Here is a 13903-nt window from a genome sequence, read left to right as displayed (position 1 = left end):
GATTTCAATTGAGCTTTATTTATGCACTTTTACCAGAATACATCTTAATATCATGCGCTTGTGTTCAAATATTCCTAATCACACAGTAGACATGACCATTTACATCTTACTGACACGAAACTGTCGTTACAGTAGTCATACCAGAGTCCGCAACGGCTGTCGCGGTCTTGGCCTGAAATAACAAGAAAAACATTCGTATCAAATTCGTGCAGTAGAGCTGAACGTGCAAGCAATTTATCAGGGATTAATTTCAGGAAATTTTATCACTTCACAAAATCGCGCCAAGTGATAAAGTTGATATATATAAATTTGGCGACGTTTTGGAAAATGTTACATAATATTTCTAGTACAGAAGTATTCTCACTTGCCGCAAGTAACAAAGCTAATCAAGGCACCCGGGGGGTGGCTGCTCCTGCAAATATTCTAGGTTTGCCACATTTAACCAAAGAATGGTAAGACACTTTAAAAGGGGTTGATGCTGTTTTGTATACTCTTATACATTACTTCAAATCATTGCACGTAATTTCATTCATAACTGCGTATATTTCGTTTATCACTGCACGAATTAGTATTACAGCACCTTAGTCTTAGAATATCCCCTGCAAGTTATTAGAAAATGGTGGAATGTTCATTCTAGAAAACATCGAGTGCTCTGCGAATTTTTTAGTCCTTGAAAGTTCCAGTACTTATAGGCCGTCGCTATAGGCTTAATTGGAGGGGGGTGCATATTCATATATTCGTCTTATACTAAAGGCATGCCGTAGCTTTCTGAGTGATGGGGTTTAGATAACTGGATGAAAGTGTTCTTCATTAAAGCACGATACTTACAATGGACACTGCCACTAACACTGCTGCTATCTGTCGTTAGAAAAGAACAATTAGTTTGAAGCATAATACGAGAACAACAAAATTTTATATTCAGATAAATGTCAAAGTTCCCTCGTATTTGCGGAATTGAGGCTGTGCGCATGCGTACATGAACAATACCTGATATCTTCTGGTTGATCCAGTTAACATAGTTGCTGATGCGAGCAAATACGCTGTAATAAGTAGTGTGACACATCTTATGACCCCAGTTTACAGCACCCCTGAGTACCCATTGACCACCCTCATTACACACGAACGGTCCACCGCTGTCCCCTTGGCAACCACCCTTGCCTTCACCACCTGCGCAGATCATAGTGTTTTGAATGACCGGACGAAGATAGCCATTGATTTTTGAACACGAGTAGTGGGACACGACTGGGAGAATTGCTTGTTGAAGAGTGTCTGCTGCTTGTCCACCTCCTACGGTGCGCCCCCATCCTGAAAAGGTTAAGCACAGAAATGTAATTTTAAGGATATAAAATTTAATTTAGTTTAGAAACGAACGCCATACAAGAGCATTTGTCTATCTTAAGAACTCAATTTCATTTTTTCCTGCCAAACTTTTGATCTACCGGTGAATCGAAAAAAATGGTGGATTTATCCGAGTGCACGAAGTCGAAAAGAGTTTGTAAAAAGGAATTGTATTCTTTCAGGCCAATCATATAACAGGAGGAGTTGAACTTTTAATTTCCCCTGAACATTTTCGAAGTTTGGGAATATGTTTGAGCGGTCGTCGTTAAGTTTGTCGTCCTGAAAGTGAGGTTTAACTCAATTTTCACAGCATGCATACAGCGCTGTCACTTCATACCCAGGGGTGGATCCAGCACTAGTGCACTAATTTGCATGACACAAGAAAACTGCTCAAAATAGCCATTTTGTTTTGTAATGCAAATTAGTGCACTAGTGCTGGATCCACCCCTGCTTCATACCTGTGATATAGCAGCGTGCACCAACACTTGCTCGACTACCAGGTTGTGGCAAACAGACTGTGTTCACCTTGGAACTGATTTTCACGGGCTTGTCGAGCTGAATTAGGGCGATGTCGTGGTTCGATGATTCCACGTAATTTTCGTGTATGAGGAGTTGTCGAACTCGGCGCGTCTCTTCAACTGCGGTAGTTCCTGTTGTTTTGTGAGCGCCTGCATGAAGGGAATGGGCGGAACAGTGAATGCCGGAGCTCAATATTCACCCACCCAAAGCTGCAGCAAACAAGCAAAATGATTGCGGAAGAAAAAGTGTGATTCCTGAATCGATAGCAAAAATGTTGCTCAAAAATCCAGAAACATTTTCGTTAGGAAAACAATTCTCTAATTACAATCCTACTGTAGTTTGCCATTATTACCACAAAATCATCGCTTATAATAGTAAACTTTCTATGAGAGATAAAAACTCAAAAACGTCCACGAAAATCAAACTGCTCGCTTAAATGTCCTATATATACATTTTGCAATCTTTCTAATTGTATATAGTTCATGCATTTTTTTAAAAGTAAACTTGATATTTTTCATTTTTGTTATCGTGGTAGTTTTTGAGGACAAAATTTTAAAATTCAGTAAATAGTCCGGCTATAAATCCGCTAAAGAATCCGGAGTGGTAACAGAAATAGTCTTGTTCAGCAATACATGTTTTAAACGCGATAAGAATATCCCAGTTGGCAGATTGTATAAAAAATGCAATCTATCTTCCTTGAGTCGAACGCTAAATATTTACTCTTTTTTTGCCCCGAGAACATTTTACTACAACATCTACGAGGGTTACGTTGCCACGGGGCATCGCCCTGTACTTGTGGGGTGTTTTTCGCTCTGCACTATGCTCGCACCGGGAAACACAACTCACCAACAACAACGGTGTATCTGCTACGTTGCGGGTTTTTCACCACGCAGTGAGCGGCGGTGACAACCCAGTCAGGTTTGATCAATGATCCACCGCAAATATGTTTGCCATAAACTCGTAGCGAGATCTGCCAAGGCCAGGCATGGGGAGCAGCATTTTCACCATTAACGATTCGAGCACCGAAAGACTTCTGACCACATGAAGCTTGCAACAAATGAATCACGAATTACAGTGTCAGTAATTTGGGAAAATAAATACAAACAGATATAGCTACTGTAATAAATGCAAGTTTGTAATTAGACAGTGGTAAAGAAATTTTTGTTATATTCACCTTCAATAAACGATGGCCCCAGTAGGGCTAGAACAAGGAAGAAAATCATCATTAGACTTGCAAGTTATCAAATCCAATATACTTTGCGCTATGGTCCCGGGATTTCCACACTTTATTGTGGTTTATAGTTGAAACAGTTTGTTCACCTGAACAGCTGACTATAAGTGACTATTTAAACACAGAAATAATTTTTCCTGAAAAACCCAGACAAAGGTAAGGTTTCTCATTTTTGAGAAAATCTTTCTCAAAACGCAAACGAATGTTTGACAACTTACAGTTACAATACAGTTACAATATACAATTACAATACAGTTACAATACAGTTACAATATACAGTTACAATACAGTTACAATATACAGTTACAATACAGTTACAATACAGTTACAATACAGTTACAATACAGTTACAATATACAGTTACAATCGAAAGGATCAAAATTGTAGCAATATAAGTGTTAGCCTTTATTGCTTGGATGCAAAATAAGCTAAAAAACAAAATCATGTTTATAAGGATTCTACGAATATTATTTGACACATCAATTAAAAGAAATACATGTTTAATCTCAAATTTCAACGTTTAATTTCTTATCATATGGAAACTCTGCCTAAACTGTAAACGTTTCCAGCTGACAATTTCAGCAGATATAAAATAAAATTTATTCGGAATAGATTATATACACAAGACAAGAGACGGAAATTTTACAAGATTTTTACAATCTTGTAAAATTTTTATTATGTATTTCTCAAAATTAAAATCTATTGATCTATACACAATGGACTCAGTACTCGGAATAACCTTCACCCTAATCTATGACTGAGACATATTGCATACGTTTTATACATGTTATTTAATAATTTATTTTGATTTTTATCCTGAATCTGCTACTGTTTATATGTCAAAACAAGTACAGAAATGCTTTATCACAAATTGAAAAGTCATAGACAATTTTGAAATGTCACAAAAACGACATTGAAATTCATTAAGAGTGTATGTTCGTATATATACACAGCTATTTATTATAACATCTTCTATCAGACAACGTCAATCTAACGTTAATAAAAAACAATCAAAAATTTTACTTCAAAGCGCGAGAGAGCAGTTAGATGTTCAATATCTAAATTTATTTATTTTATTTTAATTAAAAAGATAGAATTTTTGAGCATGTACAAACTGTCAACATTTCAGAAGATTCGAGGAACAATTATACATAAGTTTGCCAGGCAAAAATTCAAAATGTATTTTGCATATATCTTTTCACGAACAATTAAATGATTTCATGATTTTCATCCATGATTAATCTTTCTGTTGGCCCGCTAACAATAATATTGTTCATTTTAGAATCAACATCAGAATTGTTTAGGAAAATCTATGATTATTCGCGAAGATTTCTTTTGTGATTGACGTATGCGACAATACGATCAGCCGTCAGCGTGCTGCATGATTGTTCAGCCGCAGCCTTTTACGAGCCGCTACCAGCAATCTTTGTGGAATCAATAAAGTGGTCTGGTCGTTGCGCCGTCGAGGGATTTTAAAAAACATCCCTTGTTAGCAATTTAGTTTGTTCATCTGACAAAGCTGTATTGGAATTGGACTTTTATTATCATTATTGCCTTTTAAATTTCTTTAAAAATGCGCTAGCCCGCTTGGCGTCAAAACTGGGTGTCTGGTTTTCAACAGGGTATCTCAAAAAATATATACTCTTTGAAATAGTTGTCAAAAACTGTGATATGATACACGCTTTATTAGCAGAAACCTCAGGCAATAATAAACACTTTGGTGATCTCTGGCAAAGCTAACACTAAAATCAGTTCAGATTCTATAACTCTTGCCTAACGCAAGTGCCGTGTCCACTCCCCCACTGGATCAGGTGTAATAATGGTGTAATAAAGTGAAAAATTCACTTCCAGGGAGATTTTCAAGTGGCCCTTCCGATAGCTAGAAATTTCTTATGATTATGCCTAGATAAGTCAGGTGATTGGCTCCAACCATGCACTGATCAACAAGGTGCTGATGGGGGGACAACGAAATTTCCACTTGCTCAGTGCTGAAGCAAATAAGGCATGCGCATGGTTATAGAACAAATCGTGCATGTCTGTAATCACTAAACATGCATACTCTGAAAATAAGCATCTTCTAAACTCAAGTATGAGTTTTAAGTAATTCTCTTCTGAAACTTTCACGGCTTCGTTCAGCGTTATAGTCTTCATTTAATTGTAGAGACAGGATTTTTCAAAATTTTGAAAAGTTTGAAACTGTTCCCCCTCATAAGTCATATCTTACAGCTTGTAAATTCATGTTAAATCACGTGTACAAAATTAATTATTCTAAATTTATTTTAAATTAATGTTTATTTTCACACAAGTTTATTTTAAACTAAGCACACGCGCAGGTTATGCAAATTATAGTGATGGTGGTAGTAGCAAGCTTCAATATAATTATACTGATCTAGATCTGTGATAGCGAGAGTCATTTTAATTCATTTTAGAGTTGACTGCATGTACATTTAATTATATAACAAACATCTACAACAATATTTCCCTTTTTCAACTGAAGTAGTAACGGTCTGGAGGATGATATAAAATGTATAGCGTTTACTATTCAGCTTCAAAAATATTGCCTTTGTCTGGGTTTTCAAGGGTTTTCAGTAAATATTTTTGTGTTTGATTATCCTGAATGTGTCTTGAGGAAACACAATTTCCTTGTGGCCACTCAGCTGCTCAGGTGGACAAACTGTGTCAAATGCAAAGCACATAAAATGCGTGAGGAGACCAGTGCATCGCTCAAAGAACATTTGATTTGAAGACTTGCTTGTCGAATCATGATTTTCTGTCTTGTTTTAGCCCTGCTTGGGCCATCGTTTATTGAAGGTGGGTAACTATGACATATATACCCCTTCATCTTTGTAATTATATAATGACTGCATAATCATATACTTGCATTATTTTTATTATATCTGTTTGTAGGTAGTTATAATTTCGCGAATTACTGTGTAATTCGTGTTTTATTTGTTGCAGCTTGTGGTCAGAAGTCTTACGGTGCTCGAGTCGTAAACGGTGATAATGCTGCACCACATGCCTGGCCTTGGCAGATCTCGCTTCGTGTGAATGGCCGCCATATTTGCGGTGGATCGTTGATCAAACCTGACTGGGTTGTCACCGCTGCTCACTGCGTTCAGAATAATCCACGAGCAAGCGGGTACACCGTTGTTGTTGGTGAGTCGTGTTTCCCGTTGCAAGTGATGCCATCGGAGCAATGTCAAAAATGATAGGTTGAAATTGTCCAATAGTATTTTTCAGACTATTAGTGAATTGAAGATGCACAAATCTAAGGCTTATCTAAGACCTGGGTGTGATGAAAAACTGGACAGTCGCTTTCCTCAGTCAGTCGCTATCTTCACGCACAGTTTCACTACAAGTGATAATAATTACTCAAGCTAGTTTATAAAACAAAGTCAGACGTATCTGAATATTAGCTGCTCTTTCCACTAGCAGCTGTTACGTGTGCCTCGTAGATTTGCTGCATGTTTAGTTTGCTTTTGAAGCATAGGGAGACAACTAAACCTCTGGCTTCTACATTTAGGATGGCTTACTATTCCAAGTTTTCAAACCATTTCAAACTCTCGTTCTCTTCAGGTGCCCACAGAAGAACAGGAACCACATTCGTGCAACAAACTTATAGACTTCGACAACTCTTCATGCACGAGTATTACAGCCAATTGACGAATGACATCGCTCTACTTCAGCTCGACAGACCCGTTCAAACTAGTTCCAAAGTGAACACAGTCTGCTTGCCATCAGCTGGTAGTCGAGTCCGCGCAGGCTCGCGATGCTATATCACAGGTACGCGACACAGTGGTGCATTAAAGTCAATCAAATCCTGATGAAACGTGAAAAAATTCAGGAAAAATTGGAGGTTTATATTTGAAATGTGTACAATGTGTAAGATCCACTATAGTTCAAGTGAATTATAATTCTCACGGCACGAAACTCTGCGATAATCTGGCAGTTGTCCTGCGAAAGCAGCCACACCTTCAATTCTCTGGCAGTTAGAAATAATTATTTTGCTAACTAAGAACTTTCAAACTTTATTTAAAGAGGGTAATGAAAGTTAAATTTTTACCAAATGGCTGCGAACTCGAGTCGTATATGAGCTGATAGCCGACGAGCGGGCGCGTAGCGCCGAGTTGGCTATCGGCCATATACGACGAACGTTGGCTATCGGCCATATACGACTGTTTTATTATATACACAAACTTTGTCGCCCTTTCGGTGCATTTTGGTTTGCTAATTGCTATTATCAGCTAAAGCTCGGATTTCTATTGCACTCAACTTCCCAAATCTTTCAGCCATTTTGTTTACTTTCTCTACTAGACAGATATGAGCTAATATCTGTCTAGTAGCCAACCAATCAAATTGCAGCATATATACCTCATATCTGGCGCTTGTGTATATAATAAAATCAGTTATAACAACAATGTTGGTACAGAGAACAAAATCCTAAATTGCTGAAGAACGGTCGATTAAAACATTTTCCAACCTCTAAAAACTTTACAAAGTGCTTCGTTTAACTTCTGATTGTTAAAAGCGGAATATAGAATCTAGTTTTTGAGTTTTCAAGACAAAAGCATGTTCTTTCCCATCTCCGGCGTTCATTTTACACGAAGTATTTTTCCCTTTCCTGCAATCTCGCTTTACCGTTTTAGGATGGGGGCGCACGGTTGGCGGTGGATATGCAGCAGACACGCTTCAACAAGCCATTTTGCCAGTTGTTTCACACTACCAGTGTAATCGCGTGAATAGCCGAATTGGTCGCGTCGTTGAGCTCTCTATGATCTGCGCAGGTGGTCAAGGCAAGGGTGGTTGCCAAGGGGACAGCGGTGGACCGTTCGTGTGCAATGAGGGTGGCCGATGGGTACTCAGGGGTGCCGTAAGCTGGGGTCATAAGGATTGCCGTACAGATCACTATACTGTGTTTGCACGTGTCAGTAGCTTCGTTAACTGGATCAATCAAAAGATGCAAGGTATAAGTACAGCAATGCAAAACCCTGCTCTCAGTTAAAATTCGAACCAAAAGCTTTTTGCCATATGATAAAGTAAGAGATAAATATCGATGTCGTGCCGTAGCGAGTCGATAGCTCAATAAAGTGTGAATGAATAGTCATTTCAAGATCATGTTTTCCTCGCTACATTACCAAAGAATAATTCTTCTTTTTTAATAACAGGTGGAAATGGCGGCGGAGGTGGCTTCTGTGAGTAGCTTAATCTACATTATCTGCGATTAACGCGTTATATAGATGATTGCATGTACCTAGGCTTTAGAAAACTTCAAAGTAAAAGGTGCACTATAAATATTCGTAAAAATTATGTGTTATGTTTGTGTTTTTGTTAACGTCTTCTTCTGGGGTCGCTCCTTTTTGGTCGAGACTCGCGCCTACTTGTCGAGACTCGCGCCTATTTGTTGCGACTCGTGAAACGCGCCAATTCAGTAGATTTAAAGTAAACACTTCACGAATTTGCTTAAAGCGCACTCAAAATAATAGCGTGAGAGCGAGGCAGACAATGTAACCTGTTCTTATTTGAGTAGTTTTCACTGACAGAGAACGGAATTGTCGAATCCATTGTTCTGCTTATAAATCTAATGTTCTGCTTATTTCAGGTCAAGATCGCGACCGCCGTTGCGTCGGATGGGGTAACCTTTGCCGAAGCAACAACTACGTGAAACAAAATTGTCGAAGGACATGTCGATATTGTTAGTGCTGGATGTCCGTCGTTGAAATGCGAGTGAATTCTCATGTTGTCATTAAGGAATAATTCTGCATAAATAAAGTCAATTGAAAGTAATTTGCTTCCAATTATTCAATGTGTGGCGTACGTGCATGCAAAAACTTTTTGGCACTAAAATGCCCCACTACCAATTCCCAAAACACAAGTTATATATGTGTAGGACCTCTAACAAATCCAGAACTTCATCTCAAAAAGGTTAAATTATTATTCAATAACTTTTTAAAGTTTACTAAGATGATGTGGCAATGGTTGTACGTTTTATACGTTTTTTATACACGTTTTCAATAGGTTCTCATTCTAACTTTTCAAATATGGAATATGGTATATTCGACCATACCGAAAATGGTATATTCGACCATGGTTGAGTCTACCGGAAAATCGGGTACATTCGAGAAAATGGTATATTCGACCATAGTCGAGTATACCGGAAAATTAGACTATGGTGGAGTATACCGGATCGTGGTATAATTTTCTTGAGTGGAATAGTCTTGAGTGGAATCCAGCCATTTGCATGAATAATTTCAAGACAATGGACAAAACTCAGTGAAAGGATTCGCCATGGCGAAAGTGTTCAATTCTTTTCGAATCCGTCTTGCATTCGTAAAAAAGTTTTTAACAATTGACATGTCGGCCATCTTTTTTATCAGAGCTCTGATTGTTCAGCCAACCAGTCAGTTTGCAATGTAGCAACCAACCACGGTTAACCAACACTCTGCCTGCGATGGAAATTAAACATTCCGGGTTTATTGACTTTGTTTTTCGATTCAACTATTTAGACTTGCGGCCGTTTACAATGCACGATTATTTTGAAGGAATTTGGGTTTCAAATAAATTTGGGCTGCCCGTTGCTTCACCAAGGTTAAAGAGCAAATACAATGATTTTGTCTGCCATATTTGTTAATTTATCACCAGCCTCTATTCCTAAAAGGGTCAAAGCCTCGTCAGAAAGCTGTCCACGCGAAATTTTTACGATTCATATGTTTCCGATATATTCCCACAAACCCGCTTTTCCGCATTCAAAGTTTTTGGATTCGCACTCTATGCGTGATGATTTTGTATTGGATTAATCCTCGGTAGATTAAACGGCAAAACAAATCCGATAAAGGATCCAGTATCCATCCGGGATTCGCTGTGAATCTGGAAACTTTTGCTCCAGTGTAATCGAGGTCTAAATTTGTTATTTATAGCGAAGCCACACTGGAATTGAACTATGCGGTGAGTTGATATTGCTTCAAGTTTCCTGGCCCGGAAACGTGAACATGCTCCCAAATCACATGGCAATATTTTTTACTTATGTTTTTCATAAGAAAAAGAAGAAAATGACAATAATGACAATAACATGCATTTTATCTCGAAATTTATATTCCGTCCATTGGCTTTGAAAAGAAATTTTTCTTAAAAGTTGAACAGCCGAATGAAAAATTACTCGAAGGTTTGGCCGAAATGTTTTCAATACCGCGCAAGTACGAAACACGAGTTGAACAAATTCTGTAACTGTAGCACAAGAACTTGTTTGTGCAGGTTGACAACTTGAAAGCGAACCGTTTCTTCGCTAACCAAGATAATTTTCCCCCATGCCTTAAAAGGTACGAAGTTATAAACGTTTGAAACTTTGTTTGAAGGAATGTGAGCATGTCGTATGTGCATACAGCGACATCTTGAAAGCAACCTTGGCTTGAGACCGCAATTAAGAAATGGCGTTATGGAAATTGCAGTTCACCATTTCAGTGTCTTCCTCAAAAATTTATTCGCCATGTATTCGTCAATATCGGGTGGTACGCCAATGCTTCAAACTTTAGAATTCGACAATGCAATAACCCAAACAAATTGCTTTAAACTTTTAATTATAGTTTTATTTCTTTACTTTTAAACAATTTTCTCCGGCATATCGGTATGAGAGTTCACTTGTGCTGGAACAAGGAACTTCTAACCAAAGCACATTCCACATGTCTTCCTACAATTTTGTTTTACGTAATTGTTGGTTCGGCAGTAAAACCTCCAACCCCTGCAACGGTAGTCCCTGTCTACACCTGCAATAAACAAAAAAGTCGTACATGTAATTCGCACCTTAGAGTTTATTAATTAAACTACCGCTGAGCTGGTTTGGCTGCATGAAGAATTTTTAGAAAATTCATTAACACTGGAAAGAGCACTACTTGATTTATAGTAAAAGTTTGGTTTGAAAATGTTGAAAATTGTACAAAAAAGGCCATTTGCTATAATTTAGTAGTACCCGCGGAAAAGCCTTATTAGATTTCAAAAGATTGTAAGCCTTTCCTGTGCGCAATGCTAATTCATAGGAAACTTGCTAACTTCGAATGGCGAAATTAAGCAGCACTTTATAGATCAATATTGGGGTATCCCTATACAAATCTGTTGTATTTTGATTTTTGAATGAATGAACCAATAGTAATAGTAATGTTTGAATTAACATGTTGTTCAAGTCACGCTCGAGGGAACTGAGTCCAAAGACACGTGCTCAATCCATGCGTCTCGTCTCCAAACCATGCATGATGCATGTACATTCTAATACTTTGATCAAGTTACTCACAGGAGCTTCCTCCACCTCCGCCTCCGCCGCTTCCACCTGCAATTAAAGAAAAATTGTTGTTGGATCAGAAAGTGAAGGGATGGATGGCATATGTGTAATTTCGAAAACTCTATTGGCTCTCTTCTATTGGCTCGCCACTGCATGATTTTATTCCTCATTGGAGTGAACGCATCGCCTTTCCGCTTGTAAAATAAACAAGATATAAGCACAGTTTATGCAAATGCTTAGCATTAACCCCAACCCTAAAAAACCTTTCGTTGGAATAAGGGAACAATGTTTTTGTGTTTCTGCGCGTGTACCTGACATCTTCCGGTTCATCCAGCTGATGAAGTTGCTGACACGAGCAAACACAGTATAGTGATCTGTACGGCAATGTTGATGACCCCAGCTTACGGCACCCCTGAGTACCCATCGACCACCCTCATTGCACACGAACGGTCCACCGCTGTCCCCTTGGCAGCCACCCCTTCCTTGACCACCTGCGCAGATCATGGAGCGCTCATCGACAGGAACAAGTCGGCCATTGACACGACTACACTGGCTGTGTGAAGCAACTGGCAACATAGCTTGTTGAAGAAGATTAGCAGCGCTACCACCACCAACAGTTCTTCCCCAACCTTGAGAAAATGAAAAATTAAAATATATGATTTCAATTTCAAGTTGGAAGAGAAAGCCTGTTGTGAAAAACGAATGTCTTCATGTCAACTCTTTTCACCTTCGGCAGTTTAGGATAAATGGTATTTTCTTAACAGACCTCACTCTGCCGAGGTGGTTTCATAAGTAGTTGTTCCCCCAAATGTTGGAAACTAAGTCATAGGAACTCAAAAATACAGAACATTTTCTGCAAGAGGTCTTGCAGACACCTTACGATTCCCCCATCTTTAAATCACCAATTTCCAGTTAGGACCATATTTATCATCCCCATCTCTACTATACTATTGTGATGATATGTGCAGTGATAAAAAATTCTTAAAATTAGCTATGCTTATAATAGTTTAACATTTCCTGTCACAGGTTATCTCGAACCGTACCTGTGATGTAGCAACGCGAACCTGGGCTTGCTTGAGCCCCAGCGCTTGGCAAGCAGACCGTGTTTACTTTTTGGCTGGTTTGAACAGACCTGTCGAGCTGAAGCAACGCGATGTCGTTTCGCAAGCTTCGCATGTTGAAAGATTCGTGTTTGAAAAGCTGTCGAAGGCGGAACGTCTGTTGTACTGCGGTCGATCCTGTTCTGCTGTGGGCACCTACAGGGAGAAATTAAACCAGGCTTGAAAGGGAAACAGATATTTAACAGATATAAAAGCTGCTGCGTAAAGTGAAGCAACTTTGTGTGTACCAAAAATTTACCACTAGAGTTGAGCTTCTTCAAGAAAAGAAAATACTACTCCAGAAAGCATTTTCTTCCTACTCAAGATTCGAGCTTTTAAATGTTGGCAAAAATTTGCCATGATATTTCGAAATCTAGTTCATGACTTTGAACTGAAGTCAAAACGCCTCCGCAAAATTGCCTTTTTCAAAAGTGCTGAATACATTTATGAACTATTTTTGGGACTACTTTTCTCCCTAGAATTAACTAGCCTATATTTACTCTTATAAGCGAGACCAGGGGATCTTCCAACCAAGTGAATATTTGGCGAAAGAGATAAGCGCCATTTAACTGAATCAGTTTTGTCGTGGCAACTATATGTCAGCCTGAATTTTTCGCTAGGTTTCTCGAAAGTCGAATTTCTTGGGGTGGGTTCCAAAATGAATTTTGGAGGACCATGTCCCGGCGTGCACTTTCACCTGCCCCTGACAGAGACCAACTCACCGACAACAACGGTGTATCCACTTGGTCGGGGATTTCTTTCCACGCAGTGAGCAGCGGTGACAACCCAGTCAGATTTGATCAATGATCCACCGCAAATATGGCGGCCATTCACACGAAGCGAGATCTGCCAAGGCCAGGAATGTGGTGAAGCATTTTCGCCGTTTACCACTCTAGTTTCCCCGTATGGTTTGTTTCCACACGCTACAAAGATAAATGGAGCAATTTTTAGTTTGTAGCAATTAAATGCAAGTTGCAAAACCATGATCACCTCATGATAAAAAAGTTTTTCTGCAGTTGCCCTCCGACACAACCATGCATGCATACCGCTCATGGAGTATACGGTATTTGCATCAGTTACCTTCTATAAGAGATGGCCCCAGTAGGGCAAGAATTAGACAGACAATCATGACTGAATAACCAAGTCTTTGACAACAAGAAACAAGACTGTATCCGAACAAGCGTGGCCACTCCTTTTATGTGGTTAGCACAATCAATCTCTAATTCATTGTGCTAACGAATGTTAACATTGTGTTAGCTTGTGTGTAAGCAGCTGAACAGCTGACTATCGTGCACACAGAAACTAAGAAAGCGTATTTTATCAGGATATTCAAACACCAAAATGTTTGCAAAAGAGACTGAGGGTTGGTTGCGTAGCCGAGAGTTCCCCGTGCGTAATACCGATTTATAAAAAAATTGCAAATTTCGCAAGTTTTACTAATTTTAACAC

General features: G+C 38.9%; 3 protein-coding genes across 3 annotated transcripts; 1 reads left to right on the top strand and 2 right to left on the bottom strand.

Annotated features, from left to right (window-relative positions):
- Window positions 1-14: 14 nt before the first annotated feature.
- Window positions 15-3159, bottom strand: LOC114521679 (chymotrypsinogen A-like). Its single transcript, XM_028542183.1, has 6 exons — window positions 3032-3159; window positions 2704-2904; window positions 1797-2006; window positions 988-1305; window positions 829-858; window positions 15-172 (listed from the first exon to the last, which is right to left on the bottom strand). Exons 1-6 carry the CDS (start codon window positions 3081-3083, stop codon window positions 75-77), a joined length of 909 nt encoding a protein of 302 aa, XP_028397984.1. The 5' UTR covers window positions 3084-3159; the 3' UTR covers window positions 15-74.
- A 2635-nt stretch (window positions 3160-5794) lies between these two features.
- On the top strand, window positions 5795-8872 carry LOC114521681 (chymotrypsinogen B-like). The gene is made up of 6 exons (XM_028542184.1): window positions 5795-5899; window positions 6047-6244; window positions 6665-6871; window positions 7735-8052; window positions 8254-8280; window positions 8688-8872. Exons 1-6 carry the CDS (start codon window positions 5851-5853, stop codon window positions 8783-8785), a joined length of 897 nt encoding a protein of 298 aa, XP_028397985.1. The 5' UTR covers window positions 5795-5850; the 3' UTR covers window positions 8786-8872.
- A 1774-nt stretch (window positions 8873-10646) lies between these two features.
- On the bottom strand, window positions 10647-13635 carry LOC114521678 (chymotrypsinogen A-like). Its single transcript, XM_028542182.1, has 6 exons — window positions 13535-13635; window positions 13177-13377; window positions 12398-12610; window positions 11666-11983; window positions 11367-11402; window positions 10647-10845 (listed from the first exon to the last, which is right to left on the bottom strand). The coding sequence occupies exons 1-6, from the start codon at window positions 13581-13583 to the stop codon at window positions 10742-10744; spliced, it is 921 nt and encodes a 306-aa protein (XP_028397983.1). The 5' UTR covers window positions 13584-13635; the 3' UTR covers window positions 10647-10741.
- Between the last annotated feature and the right edge of the window lie 268 nt (window positions 13636-13903).

Source organism: Dendronephthya gigantea, unplaced genomic scaffold, assembly GCF_004324835.1.
Source record: "Dendronephthya gigantea isolate DGI-Jeju-01 unplaced genomic scaffold, DenGig_1.0 000021F, whole genome shotgun sequence".
Taxonomy (NCBI): Eukaryota; Metazoa; Cnidaria; class Anthozoa; order Malacalcyonacea; family Nephtheidae; genus Dendronephthya; species Dendronephthya gigantea.
Note: the sequence above shows the minus strand (reverse complement) of the source record. Positions and strands in the feature narration are given on the sequence as shown.